General features: G+C 40.3%; 1 protein-coding gene across 5 annotated transcripts in view; it reads right to left on the bottom strand.

Moving 5' to 3' along the window:
* The window catches only part of GRB14 (growth factor receptor bound protein 14), a 119701-nt gene that overhangs the window by 38807 nt on the left and 58524 nt on the right, over positions 1-22370 (bottom strand). For all 5 annotated transcript variants that reach the window (XM_040475214.1, XM_040475216.1, XM_040475215.1 and 2 more), the window contains one exon: positions 6110-6266. In XM_040475214.1, coding sequence (XP_040331148.1) covers positions 6110-6266 — 157 coding nt within the window. The remainder of the gene's footprint in view (positions 1-6109; positions 6267-22370) is intronic.

Here is a 22370-nt window from a genome sequence, read left to right on the forward strand (position 1 = left end):
TTTTCTTTTCTTTTCTCTTTTCTTTCTTATTTCTTTTTTTGATGTTTATTTTTGAGAAAGAGAGCACAAACAGGGGAGGAGCAGGGAGAGGGAGGGAAAAGAGGATCTGAAGGTTCCGTGCAGACAGCCTCGAGCTGGATGCAGGGCTTGAACTCACGAACTGGCAGCAAGCTGGATGCGGGGCTCAAACTCATGAACTGCGAGATCATGACCTGAGCCAAAGTCAAATGCTCAACCGACTGAGCCACTCAGGCACCCCACTGGTTCATATTCTCTGCCTCCAGTCTTGGCATGCCACCAGGACACCACGCCTCCTCAGAGCTCAGGTCAGTTTCAGCAGAGAAGGAAGCCTAGCGCCACATATCCTAAAAGCTTCACAATTATTGGTACTGGTGATAAGAGTGGTCACAATTCTGATGGCTGGTACCTTACAAACAATGCTGAAAGTACAACCACGTTTCAGCTCCAGACAACAGGAACAACACTTGTGCTTCTTTGGTAAAAAAGAAAAAAAAAAAAAAAGTAAAGGAACAGCTTCAAAGCAGGCGGCTGTGAAGCTCCTTTTTACCACTGTTGTGCACTGTTTCTGTCTTAAAGAGATCACGTGGGGACAGCTGCACACATAAAAATGGTTTCATTAAAAGCCTCCAGTCATTCATTTTGCTTATTAAAGCCACTCCACAATGATATTCACAATGGAACTCTCAGCTGTCCCCAGCAATGACACTAAAATACAATTAATTCTTCTTCCCGAGGAGTCCATAGGTATGCGCTTGAGGTATTATGTTAATTGCCACTGCTTCATACCGTGGCTTCAATTAGGAATCAAAATGGGAGCAAGACAAACATGGATCCCATTAAGTTCCAGAGGACTTAAAACTGAAGTTTCTGCCCCGGCCCCACTCCCCCCTCAGTCCACTTAACACTGATTGTAAAAGCAAAGGGCTCCATCTGGGGAACCACAGTGACATCCAGTGGCTATGAAGTAAAACACACCAGTTACAAAACGTCAACACAGAGAGAAGGGCAAACGTTTGTAGATGTACTGATGTTTTAAATTCAATGTCTATAAAACTGTGTGCAACTATAACCTCATCATAAGATGATCCAAAATCAGGAAAATCAGAGATTCATAACAAAATGAGGATGTTTAGCTGCCTTCAATGATTTACTCTGCCTATTAAAATTCTCAGCAACATACATTAATAATTATTGCCAGAGGATATGAACTATTGATAGTGTACTCAAAGTTCCAAAAGTCATGTTACCGTTTATGCTGTATACAAATTCAAGGAGAAGTCATTTCCAACATGATCCTCTTGCTCAGCCAGAAGAAATAACTGGCTGTGCTATAAAGTGAACAGGATAGATCGGTTTGCTCCCAATAACTTCAATACCACTTGGTAAGAAACATTTACTGAAAAATGTTCTTGAGGGTTCAAAATTTTAACTTGTATTCACATCACACATGAAAGAGACACAGAGTGAAACAGAGACGAATCAACCACAGAATCCCTGGACCGGTTGTCTACTGGGATGAGGAGAGACAAACTCATTTCAATGGAAAACGCAAAGACTTTAAGAACGTAAAAGGACCTAGACTTGAGCAACATTTGACTCTGGGCAAGGTATCTCATCACTGAATCTTTGTATTCCTATATGTAAATGGAGCTTTAAAAAAAAAAAAAAACATATCTTGCAGGGTCACCATGAGGCTAAGTAATATGAACATCTATCAAGATTAATATTAAACCTCTCACTCTGTGCCTTGCACATATAAGATGCACATTAATAACAGCTATCACACACATGCATTTATATTAAAAAATACTAATAAGATGGACGTTTCCTTTGCCACAGAAAATGCCACTCTGAAAACAGACTTTAGATTCCATATACATACTATACTTTGAATATCAAGTGCTCCTCCTTCTGACTTTAGTAATCTGTGGTGTGCTTTACTGGATCAGAAGCAACAACAATAGCACATTTATTTTAACAACATAAAATGTCTCTGAAACTTTCCTAAGCTTATCTTGGTCATTAACGTGAACTAAAGTACAGAAAACCCTTAACTCTCATCTATCCTACAAGTTACAACATTCTTGCCCATAATGCATCAGGGTCTCACCAATACTACACCTCATACGTGGGTAGACAATACTGTGAAGATGGTACAGTGGGGCATGAGCAACCAGCAGAAATTACATATGCGCCAGGATCAATCCAGAAAGCCACAGTTAATTTGATGCAGAAGCAAAATAAAGTGGCTTAGCCTCTAGAAGGTTGAATTCTGGCCTTCTTACCAGTATACAGCTGACCCTTGAACCATGTGGACGACAGGGGGGCAGATCTCCCCTTGTAGTAAAAAATCTGTATGAAACTTGACTACCCCAAAACTTAATTACTAATAGCCTACTGCTGACTGGAAGACTTATTGGTAATATAAACAGTCCATGAATACTTTGAGGCTATATGTATTATATACTGTACTCTTACAATAAACTAGAGAAAAACGTTATCAAGAAAATTTATAAGGAAGAGAAAATAAATTTACAGTACTGGACCGTATTTATTAGAAAAAATCCACATATAAGTAGATCCGTGGACTTGAAATCCACATTATTCAAGGGTCAACTGTACTTTCAAAACTAAATCAGGATCATATTTGCTCTCTGACTCCAAGACCTCCAGTCACTTTTTCTGTCACTCAATGGAAAAGTCAAGCCCCTCCATGGCCTAAGAGACCCTACATGTGCTGGCTCTGTGGCTGCCCTACTGAAGTCCACTCCCTCACTCCCCACCTTATTCCAGAAGTGCTGGCCTCTGGCTGCTGCCTGAGCACAGTGCCACAAATATTCTCCTCCACATGATGTTATCAGGGACATCTTCCCTGATCCCTTTTTTTAAAGTGCGTCTCCTGGGGCACCTGGGTGCCTCATTCCGTTAATGACTCTTGATTTCAGCTCAGGTCATGATCTCACGGTTTGCGGGTTCGAGCCCTGCATCGGACTCTGTACTGACAGTGTGGAGCCTGCTTAGGACTCTCTGTCTCCCTCTCTTTTTGCCCCTCCCCTGCTACTGCACACTTTCTCTCTCTCTTTCAAAGTAATAAAAATAAGAAATAAAACGCATCGCCCACTCACCCCCAGCATGCTCTTTCCTTCTTCCTGCCTTCCTTTTCTCCCAGTATAGGCTTTTCAAAAGTTCCAGCTTTTCAAAAGTTCGCATTACAACACTTTGCTTTTACAAAAGACCTACGTTAGTACCTGTTTTTGCCAACCTGCAGAAATCCAGAGGGTTTTCACTTTTACATAAAAAGGTGAAAAATGAAAATACCAATCAGCGTTTGCTTTGCAGCAAGCCCTTATAGAGGCAGCGTGCACCCTGGAGAGCAGCGGCATGGCCCCGCCAAGCTCCTTCCAGGGAACTGCACTCAGCATCTCAGCATCAAGCCACCATAGCTTTGAACTTAGTCTGTGAGCATCTGGGCTTTATCTTGATTTATTCTGTGCATCTGTTGGCAAGATGCACCCTGAGACACCAGAAAATACTAAGACAGATTATTTGTGGGGTCTGGGAATGCTCAAATATTGTTCCATATAAATTAATGCTAAATGCTTCTTTGCTTTATACAGTTTCAGCTTATGAAAGTTTTCAGTAAGAGCACTCTGCTTTTGGATATCAGGAGAAACCCATACTTATCATCATTTAAGGGGTTACAAATTTTAGTCATTTGCCTCTTATCTTTCTCTTCCCTCGAAAATGCAAACTCACAAGGGCAGTGGGTTTTTTCTTTTGTTTGTTCTTTTGTTTTGTTTTTTTTTTCCATCATGTTCATACTGTACCCCCACGATCTAAGGCTGGGTATAAAATAGTCAATAAATATCTGCTAAATTGTTTGAGGAAGTCAACAGGAAAAGGCAGGGAGAGTTCCTAGTTTTCATGGAATCTGTAAAGTGAAATGAAAAAAAAAGAAAAAGAAAAAGAAGAGGTATTTTTAAGCGCACACACACATACACCCCCCACACACACACACATAAAGTCTACAAAAGTAAATGCACAGTATAATTACAGATTATGTTAAAATAGAGAAATTAGACAATAAATAAGTGAAGAAAATAGATATTCGTTAGCTACCATCTAATGTTTCAGTGTATCCTTATAGAAATAAAGCAGCTAATAAATAAATACAGATATGGAAGATGGTAAATCTAATATGCATCAGTATTTGGAGAGCATTATGCCTGCAGCTTTTCTACTATTTAAAGGTATAATCTGAGTGAAAACCAAAAGGAGGAAAAAGAACACAAGAAGGCTGTGGAACCCCATTTCTTTCTCATAATCTTTGGCCTGATGCATGGTTGACAAAGCCATGAGACAATATTCTCACATCTTTGATTTTATTTCAGCATTTCCAGAAAAAAGAGTAATGGAGAAACATATTTCTATTTGATGCCTAAAATCTTAAACTTAGTATGCAACTCAAATTAATTCTCAGCGTTCCACTTGAAGCTTCAACATTAAAAGACCTGTGCGTTTTATTCCTTAATATCACTTGCTGTGGTTTCAGTGATTTACAGAGTAGATTTTTATTATTGAGTTTCAAGCTATTTGTTAGGGATAAACTGTCGTGACTATAACCAAAAAAAAAAAAAATGTTTTTTAACTTGCTCCCAAAGAAAAAATTAATAGTATAGAATACTGTAATTTCATATGCTAATTAAGAACATATGTAAACAAGATAAGTTTAGAATATGGCAGATGTCTATTGAGAGTCAACATCATACTTTAAGGAGATTAATGGTCATGAATAGAAGTTAAATTAGTCACAAATATCAACACAGAAAATATATGTTGAACTTTTTCTGCCCTGGGAAGGCAATGACAGCAAGTTGCCCTGGCCCATATCGCATACCTTCAGAATTCAGGTTTTCTGTGAATTTTACCTAATATGGCCATAAAAAAAAAAAAAAAAAAAAAAAGAATTTTGCAGATGTGATTAAGGGACCTTAAAACGAAGAGATTATCCTGGATTATCCAGGTAAACTCTAAATGGTACCATTTTTATAAGACAGAGGCAGAGGGTGATTTGACACAGACAGAGGAGGAAAATCCAGTGTGACCACGAAAGTAGGGACTGAAGTGACATGGCCATAGCCGAGGAATGCCGGCCGCCACCAGAAGCTGGAAGAGTGCGGGAACGGCTGGTCTTCTACAGCCTCCGAGAGAAGTGCATCCCTGCCGATGCCTTAAGTTCAACCCGACGATACTGATTTTAGACTTCTGGCCTCCAGAGCCACAAGAATAAAGTTTGGTTGTTGTAAGTCACTAGGTGTATAGCAATGTGTTAGAGCAGCCGCAGGAAACAAATATGGAATTCAAAGAATCGGATGGCATGAACATAACAAACCCCCTTCTTTTTCACTACTTATTAGGGGAACATGTTCTTTAACACTAATACCTGTAAAAATAAGAAAATGTGAAATAAAATTGTTGCCAAATTCTGTCTCACTCCAACAGAAGAATGAAAATTCTTTTAACTTGTTGTAAAAAATGGAGGAGAAAGCCCTCTACATTTTACAACACAGAGCTGCATTTCCAATTTACAAAATATTTTTGAAGATTACTCTTTATGTTTATAACTTTAAAATGTAAAAGAGTTACTTAGTTCTTCTAGAAAAATTTAGGGTTTACACATCCATAAAGAGAAGCACCAGTGTAGAAATTTCCCGTGTCTTCACTACAACCAGTTCAAAAAGTAGTTCAGATAACAGCTTATTTTATTAACTTCTCAAAAAATGTTCACTGTGCTACCAACGATTATTATGGCATTTATCTTTCTATCAACTTGGACTCTGTGTTTTGGCTCCCAAATTTCCCTAAATCATTATTTAAACAAAGAAGTGTGCTAAATGTGTAATATTTCTACCCTTACTTTCATTTTGTGCTACATTCTTTGTGTCCCAACCAACAACACCAAAAATAAAGAAAAAGACTGTTCATAATTCTCTTCTATTTTTCTACGTCTGAAGAAACTCTTTGCCATATGATTGAAGCTATAAGGAACGGAAAAGCAAGGATATGGACTACGGTTCTGTATCCTTACCTAGACCTATGTGAGGCAGATGCTCAAAAAGGGTCCAGCTGTGGTCATCAATGTAATGATTCTTCAGGATCAACAGCTGGCAAACATCTCGGGCAGTTATGTCACTGGGTACCTCTACAGCCCTGCTGGTTTCATCTTCACTGTATACTTTAATTACCTGTGTAGGTAGAAATAAGAAAATGAGCTAAAAGAGTCTATTAAAAAATATCACTCTAATAAGTCATCAAACTTATTGGCTGAGCTAATTACAAAGTCCTTATATGGATTCTTGTACATTTAATTTTCTAAAACACTGAAAAAATGTTGCCTATCCAAAACTTGTTCATAACATGTCAAATCACTATGTCTGACAACTTCTACTCTCTTCTCTTCAGTGTCTAAAGTAGAGGACGTTCAGTGACCATTTGCTGTCATTTCTCTACCACTCTGGTCTATTAAAAAGCTATATATCCCTTAACAATACTTAAAATTTTCCATTCCATATTTAAATCCTGTAATCCAAGTAACATGGGCTATTCATTCCCAGATATATACAGGTAGTAAAAGCAGTAAGTAAATCAGCCTTTATGGAAAGATGTCTCTATTTTCAGGCTCTTGAAACTTGGGCAAAGACTGGCTAGATGTGTACCAAATCATTTTTTTCCCCCTTGCAATTAGTTGTACCCATGGGATTGAGTTTTAGTCAATGGAATGTAAGCACATTCAATGTTGCACTTTCAGGCCTCATCCATAAAGATCTCCCACATATTGTCCCCCATTGTTAGGCCACCCTCCCACTGAATGGAAATGACTGCAAGGACCTAGAGGGAAGAAAAGCCATAGGACAAAAAGAGCCTTTATCCCACCATGACCACATGAAAGGTGCCCAACTAAGAACGCCCATATGGAACTTTGACATGAGCAAGAAATAAACTTTTATTGTGTTCACTTACCGTGAATTTGTATTTATCTATCACAGCAGCTAATCTTACTCTAAATTATACAGAATTAGAGAGAGTTTCATATACAACACTCCCCTTAACATTTACCAACTTGTGCTCTGTGCTAGAATCTCCATTATTAACTATGGTATGGTTGTATATTAATTAAATTAATTATAAGAAGATAAACACCTATGATAATAGTATAGTAAGATCAACATATACACACACAAGTGGGAAATGGTATGAAAATTCAGTATAAGAAATACGCTTGTTACAAAAATAGACATTTCAACATTTTTAGTAATTCAAACAAATGCAAATAAAAATGATTTATCAATTTTGTCCTACCAATTTTTTTTAATGTTTATTTATTTATTTTGAGAGAGAGCACATGCGCACAAGCAAGGGAGGGGCAGAGAGAGGAAAGAGAGAATCCCAAGCAGGATCTGCCCTGTCAACGCAGAGCCCAATGCAGGGTTTGGTCTCACGAACTGTGAGATTATGACCTGAGCCAAAATCAAGAGTTTCATGCATAACCGACTGAGCCACTCAGGTGCCCTTGTCCTACTTTTTTTTTTTTTTTTAAATTACACTTAATTACAGTGTGATGAAACACTTGCTCTCTTACAGTGATAGGAGTGATATAATTGGTAAAACTATTTTGTACACCTATTGGAAAGTATTCAAAAGCATTAAAAGGTCCATTCCGTTGACTCAGTAATTTCCCTTACGTAAACCATCTCAGTAAATCTGTCTTAAATGTGGAAAATGGCTTTAAGCATAGACATACCCAGCAAAGCGTTACATATAATTCTATTAATCTAAATATTCAACTATAAAAGAATGGTAAATGGCAGTACTTTCATAGAATGGAATATTATATAATGTCTCAGCATGTTATTCAAGGAAATGATATAGGAACTTTAAAAAATTCTTAGGTAAACGAAAATCATGACACCGAAGTATACTTTATGCATAGTACAGTGCAAATTCCCTTGGTAGACTGGCTACCAGGTACCTACCTGTCTTCTCTAACAATACTCTGGTTGCCTTTTAGAGCACACTCCCTCCCTCACCATCGGTCCTTGTGACCCCTGCAGCTCTCCCTCCAGCTCAGCCATGGAGACCTAGAGCTGCAGGGACAGGCTTACCAGAGCCGGCTGTTAAACACTCAGGAGCTGCAAGTCAGGCATCCAGCTTGAAATCAGCCGTGGTAGGAGCATGTATACAAAAACATGTCTTACCATACCGGTTCATACCACTGCCTCAGATCCGGATAGATAGTATCCAGACTGATCCACCAGCACCCAGAATCCCTCTGGCAACAGTTATTACTTCAGAGAAGGGCATATGACCTCATCAGAGCCAGTCAGAGCCAATGGATATCTGTTCACATAACCGTAGAGTGGACCCTCTTTTCTATTGGGCAGATGTAGGATGAAGCTGTTATTGTTCACAAAGAGAAAGAGTGTGGGAAAATGAGGCCCACGTGGAGTAAGCCACGCTAAGAGATGAAAATAATCTTGAGAATATCTCAGAGCCCCTGGAACAAGTGAATTTGATTTCTTTGTGTTTTTATATGTGCCGTGTCTACTGGTAACACCTACCTACTTTTCTCCCTTGCTCTAGCCATGGACCCCCTCCAGGTCAATCTCCATACTGCTGGCAGAAGAAACTTGCTTATTGCCAATCCAATCAGGTCGTTCTGCTACTAAGATTCTTCAGTGGCTCCTTGTTGTCCCAACTCAAGCAGCTCATCATATTTACTAAGACCCCTTACAAGGTGCACATCCTTTGCTAAGTGTTTTAATATAAGGCTGTCTGTCACAGACAGAGACTGTTGTTCATTTCAGAGAGCTTAAAGTCTAGTAGGGAAAGCAGTATTAAAAAAATAGTAATTACCAACTAGAGCATAAAAGTATGGCATATTACTAATCATAAAATGGGGCTTAGGTTAGGGTGAGAGACCTGAAAGGTATCTGTGAAAAAGTGATAATGTAAGTCAAGACTTGAAGAGTGGGCTAGAGCCAGGCCAAGAGAAGGTGAGAGCATTTCAGCTAAGGGAACAGAAGTCCCTTGGGTAAGAAGGAATTTGGCAAGTTCTAAAGACTGAGAGGAGTCAGGGATGGCAGGAGCAGCAAAGAAGAAGGAAACTGAGGTGGTGGGTAGGATGGTGGTAATAGGGATGTATGGTTCTAAGTTCAGAATTGACTTAAGAACCATCGAGCTTTTAAGTCATAAACAAACCCATGGACACGGATATGCCTGGGGAGGGAGAAAAGGAAAAACAAAAGAAAAAGAGAATCTAGGACTGAACCCTGAGAAGTACCAATACTAATGGTGACTTAGAGGCAAGAAAGTCTGAAAGATAACATGAGGTAGAAAGGGACCCAGGAAAGTGGGAACACATGGAATAAAGCCCAAACTCTAGGATGCACACAACATGTACATTCTCCAGGAAACCAGCCTATATTACAGGTCATCCTACGATCCTAGCCAAATAGGTCAGGTACTTGTAAGCTGTTCTTTTTTAGTTGCATGTGAGGTACCCTCTAACTGGGATCAACACTCCAACCACCAACAACGTACCTTATTTGGCAAATTCCTACTTACTGTTTGGCCCCAGTTTCCATGGCACTTCCTCCAGAAGGTCTTCCCTGACTGCCCAAGCCTTTGTAATTTATATTACTCTTTTACATACTCTTATTTTATAATTTTCTATTTGCAGGCCCTTCTCCTCAATTGTACTAATAAATTTCTTCAAGGAAAATCTCTGTTTATTTGCCATTTGACATCATATTTCAGGTACCTGGCCCAAGGCAGCGTATGTATGGCTTAATAAAGATCTTCGGAACAAATGAACTTTGTACTCCTGTAGAGCCAAAGCGTTTTGACATAGTAAGTACTCAATACCTATTTATAAACTTTAATTTAAAAATATTTTGTCACAAGTGTATGATTAGTAAATTGTAATGCTCAGTAAATTCAAATTCTTCTCAATGTTCCACAGATATACATGTGTTCTTACAAACAGTCCTAGGTAAGAATTGACTCAATATCGCTGTTTGTGGGCAGTTCTGAGTTTCGCAGTCATTGAGGTTGCTACATAAGGTCATATGAGAAAGGTCGTGAAAATACATCGCCAAGATCAGATGCAACTGTTTGACCTTTCACATCAATTCACTCGCTTTCTGGTTAACACATGTGGTTCACAAAGATCCCAAGATCTGCCTGTAATCTCCGTGTTTCCCCTGACTGCAAGCAGGGAGGCTAGTGTTCTTAAGGGCGTGTCCTGAGGACCTGTATCTGTGACAGACAACCGGTGGGATTCTAAGGGATGCTGTCCACTGCACCCCCACGTGCTCTGGCTGACGCTGACTGGGTCAGGCCCTGCTGCATGCTCCTGACAAAGACGACCACTCTTGAGAGGAAAAGAGGATCCAACCCTGTGACTGCTCCTTCATGTGCCACGATGATGAGCCACTGTCTCAGTTCCCTCAGAGGCCAGCTGGCAAATCTCACGTCAGGAGATGGGGGGCAAATGGGAATGACATGGAGGTCGCTGGGAAGGCTTCCCGACTACCCATGTTTTCTTACAGAAAACTCCCATCACCTGGGCTAACAGAAGTATGCCTCTTACTTTTCATGCTCTATTTTTTCTTATCCACTATATTTTTATATTAAAGGAAATAAATTAAAAAAAAAAAAAAAAAAACTAGAGACATTCTGAAGCCTAAGCCAAATTCAAGTAGTGGGCAAGAACTGAACAAAAGGCAAAGGAAAAGGCATCTAACCAATTAGGAAATGCCATTATTTTCTTCAGACTATATTACTGCAAATTTGAAAGAAACAGGTTGCCAAGAATGAAGACACATAAATTTAGAAGGGCTAGGCCAACTCAAATTTTTAGAATAGGTGCATGTACTCATTTTAAAATAAATAACACCCACTGGAAGAAAAGCTTGGTACTTTTGTTCGAGTTCCATTTTAAATTTGTATTTTTTACCTCTTATTTAATTGACATTTATCCAAAGTACATATTTACCTAAGAATGATAAAATTATATTTTAATTGATATTCCACAGGAATAAATTCCTGTCATCTCTCAAATCTACTCAATAATTGTGAAAAATTCTTTATACCACAAAGGGGTGTCTTGGTTAAAAGTCTCACTTTATGAGTATTTATTTCTCCTTAAAATATATGAAAAAGGAAATGCTAATCTAATAAGCCTTAACTCTCTACTAGAGTTGAATATGCCTCTTGCCAAAAGTATTACTACACAAAACTGCCCCATGTAAGAAAAAAAGTCAAATCATCTGAAAACCTACATGACTAGTATGGATTAAAATTAAGTTAAAAACTTTTGTGATTAGGTAAAAACAAGTAGCAGGGCTGTTCTTAAGAATTATTAGAGCAACATAATGGCATCCTGTTTCCTCTACACAAGAGTGGTAACAAAGAAATTTTAAAATCATATAATTACGCTACTTAATAAGGGGATATTATATATTTCAAGTTCCGTGATCTAAATTCCCAGCTTGCTTTATAAAGTGAAAAACGGGGAGAAAAATATTATTCATACTAATTGATCATTTGAAATTATATAGCAGCAGGAAGAAATCCTGCCTGACACTAAAAAAGTATAAGAAGTTTCTTTGTTGCATCAATGACCAGATAGATACTTGACTAGCAAGAGAGACATGCACTGATAAGGCCTGTCTATAACATCCCAGCAGCATAAACAGAGCGAGTGCCCAAGGACAGCCAACACGGTACACACAGGCTGTGTTTAGGAAGCCTTGCCCGGTCACTGTAATCCTGACAGTCAGAGCAACCTTGGCCTTTGGAGTGGTTTACAGTTTGAAAAACTTCTCTGGGAGCATATGGCAACTAGTGAAATAGTACCACATAGGAAAAGTAGCCCCCGCAGGGGATATGCTGAAATGTGGCTGAAGCAGATCTCTGTTTTGGCTGACATCCTCCTTATCAAGACAGTTCATACACTTTATACTTCAGCTCCCCCGACTGCCCTCCATAAAAGTAAGTGGAGGCAAAAGATTAAAAAATTAACATAACCCATTTTCAAAGCAGTAGACACAACAACATTCAAATATACAGGGATGGCAAGAAATGGTTAACTTTTTAGAAGAAAGCTTGAGGCCCCTAAAGCCTCAAGACTAAAAGATATAAAATATTTAAAAATCAAACAACGGCCATTTCTGAAAAAATAAAGGGATCAAATTTGAAAGTCAATCCGATATGTATCACCTTGCCTCCAAAGCACACATGGTAATCATCTGCTACAATCACTGGAAATTCTGATTCTCAGAGCAGATTATTCATAAAGCCTTAGGAAAGCACTAGGCAAGGCCCCAACGAGCAGCCGTTCTGCTCCTCCCTGCAGACCCCAGGAACGTGACGGTATGGTATAGCTAGTCCTTTCTCAGCCCGGATGCATCCTGGAATATTTGAGACAAACTCAGGACTGCCATCTGGTCATGCGGCAATGTTACAGAGCAGAAGGGAGCACCGGTGAGGAATTAATACAGGGTAGCTTTCCCCCATGTATCCTTGATTTTTTTTCAGAGGAGGGGGATGGAAGGTGGGATAATCACTCAGCAGGTAAAAAATAAGCATGGGTTATGCATAAATACACGACCAAGAATCCACAGAATGAAGTGAGAAAAAATTTTTAAATAAAGAAAGAAAATAAGAAGAAAGAGCAAAAGAGGAAGAAAAAAAAAAAAGATCATTGGGGCATGGTTATCTCTTGTGCCAAAGTTTTTATTTTGGGAAAATTTAAATTTAACTTTTAAATTAACTACATTTAGGGGCGCCTGGGTGGCGCAGTCGGTTAAGCGTCCGACTTCAGCCAGGTCACGATCTCGCGGTCCGTGAGTTCGAGCCCCGCGTCCGGCTCTGGGCTGGTGGCTCGGAGCCTGGAGCCTGTTTCCGATTCTGTGTCTCCCTCTCTCTCTGCCCCTCCCCCGTTCATGCTCTGTCTCTCTCTGTCCCAAAAATAAATAAAAACATTGAAAAAAAAATAAAAAATAAATAAATTAACTACATTTAAATACTACATTTAATATTTAATTAGACACTGACTCTTATTAAACACTATTTAATTTACAATAACTTAAACATCACATTTAAATACTAAGACCTTACCATGAAGAAAGTATATAACTTCTAAAAACAAACATTAATTTATCCATTGTATCCATTAATTATCTATTTTGTTTACATATGGTTAATAGAAAGTAAGAAACAAGGCCCTTAGAGGTGTGACCTCAACTAGGTCCCAAGGAAAGTTTATTTTCTATAGCTCTTTAAAAGTTTATCATCCAAGTGCAATAGGATTATAAAGCTATCTTTTAATGTTTCCATTTTTTACTCTATTATTTTTAACAGATAGGCAATGTACCTAAATCATGAGAAATATTTTTATATCAAGGTCAGAGTGGCCCTGGATTTTTACATTCTTCTACATAAGGAATGCAGTGTCCTAAGATAAGAGAAGACAGTCTCAGATATTTTGAATTAAGTAACTCACTGTGTTCCCTTGAAGGAAATGGAAAATAATATATTCATTATTACTTATTCCAAATCTCTAGCAAAATGGCATACTTTAAAAAACAAAAACTGTTCAAAAGGCCCTAACAGCTCAAGGAAAGCTACTGCTTCTTTATGGCCACTCTGTTTTATTTTTCTAATTGTCAAATGTTTATTAAGAGCAAAAGAGTACATGGTTTAGAGAAGTCAGGTAGTAGGATGTCTTCCATTCTCTCCATTAAAAAATATATTCAATAACACATTTTACTTGAGCATGAGCAGCACAGGTTCAATTAGTTATAAGATATTAACTCAAAGTACGTATTGTCACCAATATCAGAATTACAGAAACTGACTGGCACGAACTTGTCTATTCCATACCCTTGTGGCTCCTTTCAGGTCTATGCCCTATAATCCTTTCCTTCTTCTCTAACTCCAAACATATTATTTTGTTTTTCTCAGTTTCTTGAAACAGCCGTGCTCCTTCCCGACACGGGGCCTTTGCATATGCTACTAGAGCTGCTTTGTACACTATCTCCCCACCTTCTACTTTCCATCCCTCACATGAGCCATTATTTCTGTGGGGAAGTTTCAATGACCCTCTCAGTTTAGGTCCAGGCCCTTCGTGCCATGTATGCATGTGCACAACCACGTGATTACTATCCATCAACCTCCACTGCTCAGAATGCTGCATGACAGCAGGGATGATGTCACTGTTTTCTTCCCCTTGTGTCTCTAGCAATTAGTACAGTACCTGGCACACAGCTGATAATCAAAACTATTCTTATAGTGAAAAATGAAGCCATCATGCATAGCCCTGCAGGAGACAATATTAGGCATTCCAAAACAGTAGCTGTGAAACCTCATAGGGTTTGAAAACCTCCAGGGGAGAAAAAATACCCGGAGACCAAAGAGAAAACACAAGCAAAGCTTTCATGAAATCTGTGAACTGAATAAAGGTGGAGAAGGTGACTTCTCTGGCCCATTTCAATTCTGGTATTCTATGAGAATTCAAAAAAAAAAAATAATAATAAAGGTCAGAGGACCTCTGGGCAGGACAAATATTAAATATTAGGAGTAAAGACACCAAGGACTGAAGAAGCAAAAAACACGCATGCAACAAGAGACAGACCGCTTTGCCAAGAGCAGAGGCACGAAGTTATGAGGAGCGGGTGAGGAAGCTCAAGTGTCAGAAGGCATGTTCAAGAAGGCTCTTCACCCAGCACTGCGGACCACAGGTTTCCATCCGTGCAAACCAGCAGGGAGCCCACCACGGAAGGGAGCAGTTTTCAGATCCACAAATGGCAGAATGCCTTTTCCCAATGGTTGGAAATACAGAATTAAGTTTTAAATGAAAGTTCACAAGAACATGTGTACAAATTGGTAAGAGAATAATGGCAAACAACCACACGGTCACCTAACCATTTAGGAACCAGTTCAGCGACGAATAACAGAACATCTACCCTACAAGGGTTTATTAACCAAATTGAGGCAGATGGTTCCGAGTTCCGTGAGGCAGATCCATCAAGTCACCAGTGACTGAGCCAGGCTCCTTCCCTGAGTCCACAGTCCTCTAGGTCACAAGCTGGATCACCCCCACACCATCTTTGTAAAAACTCTGAACTTGTCTACATTTGTATGCGATTTCATCTCAGTGGGGAAATCACAGGGCATGATTGGATAAACACATAAACGAATTCACAGTTAAAGGACCTGTGTTGCTGGGGTGCCTGTGTGGCTCAGTCGGTTAAGTGTGCCAACTCTTGGTTTTGGCTCAGGTCATGATCTCACGGTTCCTGAGATCAAGATCTGAGTCAGGCTATGCACTGACAGCATGGAGCCTGCTTGGGATTCTCTCTCTCCTCCTCCGTCTGCCCCTCACCTGCTTGTGCACACACACTCTCTCATTCTCAAAATAAATAAACTTTTTTTAAAAGATGGCCTGTGTTACTGGAGATACATGTAGAACTTCCAGAAGTTCTGGATATAAATTCAAAATATACAGATAGAGATGTATGATGTATGAATTTGTTTCCCATCCAGCATCAAGCCAAAGGGGCCTGGCGTGGAAATGCTCCAAAGTTGACATTGCAGGGGGCTGAGCACTGCCACACCTGACAGATTAGAACAGTAACACTGTCACATCATGGCCTGGCCAGTCTCCCATCCAGGAGAAGAGACCCAGTGTGCAGGCCAAGGGGCACGCAGAAAGTCTCCCTGATACCCCTCTACCCTCTCTGAGACTCCAACTCTATTCTTGACCCTTTCTGCCCTTCTTCTCAGGCCAAGAGCCCTACAGGCTGCTCCTTCTCCTCTCCCTCATGGGTAGCCAGAAAGACTCAAGTGGGGGTTCAGTTTTGCGATTAAAAAACTGGAAGCCCTTTCAGTGTGCTCTGTTATGTGGCAGGGGGAAAAGGCAAAAGAAACAGCTCCAATTTCATTATAAAAGAAGGCAAACACTAAAAATAAAGTCTAAAGATGTCCTAAACCACGCACACACACATCTACATATGCATATATGCGTGTTATTTTAGGACCTAAATCCAATATGAATAAAGAGGGTCAAATCCCAAATCCCACACTAATGTTTCCAGTGACTTCATCAAAAGAGTGTTCTCTGAAGCCTCAGTGTTTTTAAAACTCATGTAATTCCTGTGAAGATGCCAGTGCTGACTAATTCGTCTTTGAAGTAAAAGAAAAACCTTCACAAGTGCTAATGCTTATTCATATTTAAAGCAGAAAACCACCGGTCATGCTTATGTTGGACACAATGTTATTCCAGTATCTCGTTTCAGGGTTTAAGCAATCATTTATTCCCAGAATACCCATAAGACATGTCTAGGCAAAAAAGTGAAAAAACAGTTTTACACAGTGAGAAGGACAAGTTGGGGAGGGGTGGAAAAAGTGTTAAGAAAAGGGAGGGGGAGACATGAAGAACAGAAAGAGAATGTCTATTAGTGCCCAGAACACTGGACTTTTTATTGCAATTCTTGGGTTGTCTGGCATCAGTTGAAGCACTTTCAGGAACTGCCTTATTTTACTAATTTTTTTTTAAATTTTCTTTTTTTTTGAACGTTTATTTTTGGGACAGAGAGAGACAGAGCATGAACGGGGGAGGGGCAGAGAGAGAGGGAGACACAGAATCGGAAACAGGCTCCAGGCTCTGAGCCATCAGCCCAGAGCCCGACGCGGGGCTTGAACTCCCGGACCGTGAGATCGTGACCTGGCTGAAGTCGGACGCTTAACCGACGGCGCCACCCAGGCGCCCCAGAAATATTTTACTAATTTTTAAAAGCACATCTCCTCACATTTAACTTGTCTGAAACTTGGATGTAACTTACCATCAGTGGTCTGTCATAGTTTCATTGGAAACATAGAACATAATGATGCTTCTTGTAACTTAAGGTGTCACAGGATCAATGAAATGTGCTATGCTGTCTTTCTGGGACATTTGGGAGATATTATTGTATAAAATAATAGCACACAAAATATCACTTTCTAGACTTAACACTCCCATGCTGTGGCAGCACTAGGAGCAAGTGATTTATAACCATTTTTGTAATTTTACCTTTCTTTCACTTTGCTAAATATTTATTTTATATCAGTAAAAACATGTATAAAGCACATTTGTGTACAAGAAATACAGTCAGTGCTGCTTGAATCATAAAATATGAAAGGTCAAGAGGACTCTTGGACAACATCCACTGACATCCTCTCATTTTACAAACAAAGAAGCCGAGACTGAAGAAGGTCTGACTTGCTTGGGATGCTAGCTGTTCCCCAGCACAGCCAGCCAGAGTCCCTTCTCTGGGCTCCGACCTGCCTCGGTTCTTGCTACTCTGCTCCTCCAACTTCCATGTGGCTGTAAGCCGCTGCTTCTACACGCCATCTCAGATAAAGTGTTAGATAACTAAAAACCACAATATAAAAATGCACGTATGTGCCAAAGCACCTTGCTTTTGGAATATCAAGACAGGTTGTTCCTTGTTTCACTTTTCTCCATACTAACTTGCCGGAAATCTGCATGTCCTGAAACAGCCAGCAGAGGGAGTCTTTACTTCTCAGCGTGTACAAATAGAGAAAATAACGATGTTTTGAAAATTACAACTTTAACATTCTTAACCCTGTGCAGGTACTATCATAAGTACAAGCTTTTAAAATGTTTAAAGCTATTTTTAAATATTCTTTTTTTTTTCAACGTTTATTTATTTTTGGGACAGAGAGAGACAGAGCATGAACGGGGGAGGGGCAGAGAGAGAGGGAGACACAGAATCGGAAACAGGCTCCAGGCTCTGAGCCATCAGCCCAGAGCCTGACGCGGGGCTCGAACTCACGGACCGCGAGATCGTGACCTGGCTGAAGTCGGACGCTTAACCGACTGCGCCACCCAGGCGCCCCTAAATATTCTTAACAATTGGAATTTTTCAGATCAATCGTGTACATCCTAACTTCAATAAGGATTTTTTGGAATATATGTATACACACACACACACACACACACACACACACACACACACTGTATATCAAGTCACCTCAGCAAGAATCCTTCCTGGAACTCAAGCTGGAGTTAGTCTGGTACTTAGAATGGTAATTTCAAAACATTTCTTTGAATATTGATAGAACTACCCAAACTAATTTATCTTCTGAAACTATAAAATCCCTGAAATTTTCGCTAATATAACTGAATGTATACGTCTAACTGTACATGGCCGACTAGGAAGCGTTTATAATCACTTTCTAACAATGGTGTTTTTGCCAAAGACGATTTTTGAATTCCTCTTCTTTAGGAACAGTCTGAAGAGCAACTGTTTTTGATATCTTACAGGGGTAGAAAATCTTGACCCTACCCTCTCAGAGGGTTTAATATCTGAAATTACCAAAAGCCTTGCTTCTTTCTTCTGCCAAAAAGAGATTCTTATTTTCTAGACTTGGCTTCCGGTGCTGGAGAATAGTCAGGAGAGCCAGCCCTGAGACTGCCCCCAGGCAAGGGTCTGAGACTATCAATGAGCCTATTTTCAATCTGCCTTCCTTGCCAAATGTGGACCAGGCACTGTGGTTCACAGAACAATGTGGGTCATGGCCCTCATTCATATGGAGGTTCAGTCCAGGTGTCCATGGTGATGGTGGACTTTGCAGTCCACTCTGTGATCAGATCCTCAACCACCAGGTTACGAGTTACATTCCTCATACTAAAAATTGGCAAACTGCTGGCAAACTGATAGGGCTCAATTAATATAAGTGATTTTTACTGTAAATTTTTGAAAGCAAATAAGGCATTCAGTAAGTCACAGAGGCTTCTCCAGTACTATTGAGCGCTAAGGAACGCTGACATAGGGTTTAGTCGCTACACCTTTGAGGCAAGATTGAGTACACAACCAGATAAAATGACAAGAGGAAGAAGAGAGACAGGCAGAAAGGTGAGACTGGTCCAACCAAAGGACTGCAAGAGAGGGCAGAGAGCTCTTAGCGGCGGATGGAAAAGGCCCCGCCGCAAGTGAGCCCACGCGGCTGGGAGAGGTGGCCTCCTGCATGCACGGAGGTGGCCCGGAACTCAGTCCTGCCTGGTCACGGACCAGACGTGTGCTGTGGGCAGCACTTAACTCCTCCAAGCCTCACACTCCTCGTCCCAAACTGGAATTGTCCACCAATCCTGTAGGGTTCTTATGAGGACTAAAGAGAATGTGTAATCAGTGCTGGACACATTAGAGCTGTTTTCATTTTATGGGTGTGTGTCGAGGGCAGTGAGTACACAGAGTTGCCCACAGCAGCAAGCTGGAGCTGGATAAAGGTAATGACGATGCAGGGTGGACTCTGAGTGGCTTTTCACAAGGTATGAAACCAGGGGAAAAGGAAGTGAAGGCAACAGGGTCGCGAATGTAGAGAAGGAAATGCCAATAACAGGTGAGTATTCAAACAGTCCAATTCTATTTTTTCAAACATTGTGTTTATTCAACTAACAGTAACTATATACCAATGTTGTACCTGCCCCATGTTGGGCACTTGAGTCCAGTGATGATCAAAAGTGACACTGCCTCTGCCATCATGTAGCTAACATTCCAGCAACACCACTTTTATCTACTGAGACAAATGTCTCTATATTAGGCACAATTTTACTGCTTTCAAATACATAACCCAGAAGCTCCTGCCTAATATTCCCCAGGACAGTGAAAAGAGAAATAATCGAAGCTATCTAATTATATTTAAATCTATGGTCCCAGCTTAAAAGTAAAAATTGTCAGCATATAATAGTTGGATTATTATTTTTTAATTTTAATTTTTTTTTCAACGTTTATTTATTTTTGGGACAGAGAGAGACAGAGCACGAACAGGGGAGGGGCAGAGAGAGAGGGAGACACAGAATCGGAAACAGGCTCCAGGCTCCGAGCCATCAGCCCAGAGCCCGACGTGGGGCTCGAACTGACGGACCGCGAGATGGTGACCTGGCTGAAGTCGGACGCTTAACCGACTGCGCCACCCAGGTGCCCCTGGATTATTATTTTTTAATTCAGTTACAGCCCACCTAAAGTTACAGTAAAAGAGCTGAGGGAACCAGCATGTGAAACACACATTGCCTTCCTCTCCCTGGCTGTAATATATCAAGGACAACTACTTTTTGTTTGATTCATTTACTACAAGGATAACTACCTTAATAGGACAGGGCACAAAACAATTTATGCTCATTGTAATAGCGAGATTTTAAACTGTTTATGAAACTAGTAAAACATGCTATTTCACAGATGGGGGTGGGGAAGAAACTCACATTTTTTCGAGCTTCTACTACATGTCAAGTATTTCTAAATATTTATCCAACTGCTCTGTGAGGAAACATCCTCATCCCCAGGACAGAGAAAATGATCCTCAGAAAAGTTTCAAGGAAGGCACCCAAAGTCGCACCACTGGTCAGTGACAGAGCTGAGCTCGAACTCAGAGCTGCCTGGCTCTAAAACACACCAACATTCTCTACTGTAGCTCACTTCCTAAAAACTCACTTCTCAGGAAAGAAAACATTTTGTGAAAACACAAAATCCATTTGTCTCTGTGGTACCCTTCCTAGGTGGATATGCAACAAAGGTACCCTGTAAACAACAAAAAGGGCAGAAGAAAGGGTGAGGTTTAGCAAGAATGAGAACTCCGTGTGGACAGAAATAATACTGTACTGGTTACCACTTCACAACCTTACCTTCCAACCAAGGAAGCCAGCCGTCTGTGGGTCTCCATTACCCTCCCCTGCAGGAAATCTACTCTCTCCCCCAATTACTATACCTTCTACTACCCCCAGACAAGTAACAGAATACATTTGTTCAAAAAGCATAACCATAGAGACAGGCGCCTGGCTGGCTCAGTCAGTGGAGCATGAGACTCTTGATCTCGGGGTTGTAAGTTTGAGCCCCATGTAGGGTGTAGGGATTATTAAAAATAAAATCTTTAAAACAAACAAACAAAAAAGCAAAGCCATATTTTGTACCTGAAAACACAATAAGAAAAATCCAAGGGAGAAATATTTATTGAATGTCTAATATGTTGGAGGCACTTGTGGTGGGGATGGCTAGCTGCCCACCAAGAATCACTGTTCCCCTCTCCCTTCCTGAAGAGTCCTGATTCTAACGAGAAGAACAGTGTGTGGAGCTCAAGGCCTCCACTTCTTGGCTCCCCTTGTATCCAGGACTGACCACATGACAGAATCTTGGCCAGTAAGATGAAGCAGAAGCTCCTGGTTACCTCAGGGTGGCAGTTAACATCTGACAGAGGAGGCCAGCAAGCCCTTGGTGCTTCCCATTCTGTATGCCAGGAATGTGAGCAGGATGACTGGAGATTTGCATTCCTCTTTCCATAAAAGGAAAAGAGACCCACACTAAGGAAGATACAACAGAAAGCAAGAAGTTTGGTTGCCTGAGGACATTGTGGGGCTGCTACATTAGTTTTAGACTGAGTCTTCTGGTAAAGTGAAAGAAAAATAAATCTCCTCCCCATTTAATGCACTGTCATTTCAGTTTTCTGGGTATGTGAAATAGAAATTCAGCTCGTAACTGACAAAGCACTTTATTTAAGGAGTCTCTTAAATTTTTAAAATCTAGTGGTAAGACAAAAATAAAAACAACAACAACAAATTTTGAAAACCAGATAGTACAAGACCTATACATTAACACACACACACACACACACACACACACACACACACACACACACACGGTAACACAGAGAACACTAAAAGTCAACTCTAAATAGCCAGAAAGCAGAAGATACATAACTGTGGATAGGCTAATGAGACTTCAGTATCATAAAAGATGATACTAAAATTGATGTCACATGGCAGTACATACTGGATTGGGAAGTAAGCAACAAAGGCATGTCCACTGATCCTGAATCAAGACACCACCAAGATAGATGTGCTGAAAAAGTCTTAAAAGCTTGAGCTGAGACACAGACAACAAAAAGCCTTTGGGAAAGCAAACAGAATCCTGGAGTTGTCTATAGGCCACGGAGCACAAAACTGGGGGCAGAAGTACAGAAGGACAAACATCAAACACTGTTTGGAGCACAAGGAAGAAAGCCATGTACTGAGTGGAGACTTCACAGGAAGCTGGGGAAGAAGCCACGGGGCACACAAGCCCTGAAGCTCAGTGAATGCTACACACATTTGGACTGATTCTGTGTATATTTAAAAGTTTCTGGGCAAAATAGTGATATGATAATCTGTATTCTTTCACTTTTTACAAAACTATTTTTATAAAGTCATAGCAATGATTCTAACTGTATGAGGAAGGAAATGAATATAACATAAA

The sequence above is a fragment of the Herpailurus yagouaroundi genome, unplaced genomic scaffold, assembly GCF_014898765.1.
Source record: "Herpailurus yagouaroundi ecotype Mexico unplaced genomic scaffold, PumYag 140, whole genome shotgun sequence".
Lineage (NCBI taxonomy): Eukaryota > Metazoa > Chordata > Mammalia > Carnivora > Felidae > Herpailurus > Herpailurus yagouaroundi.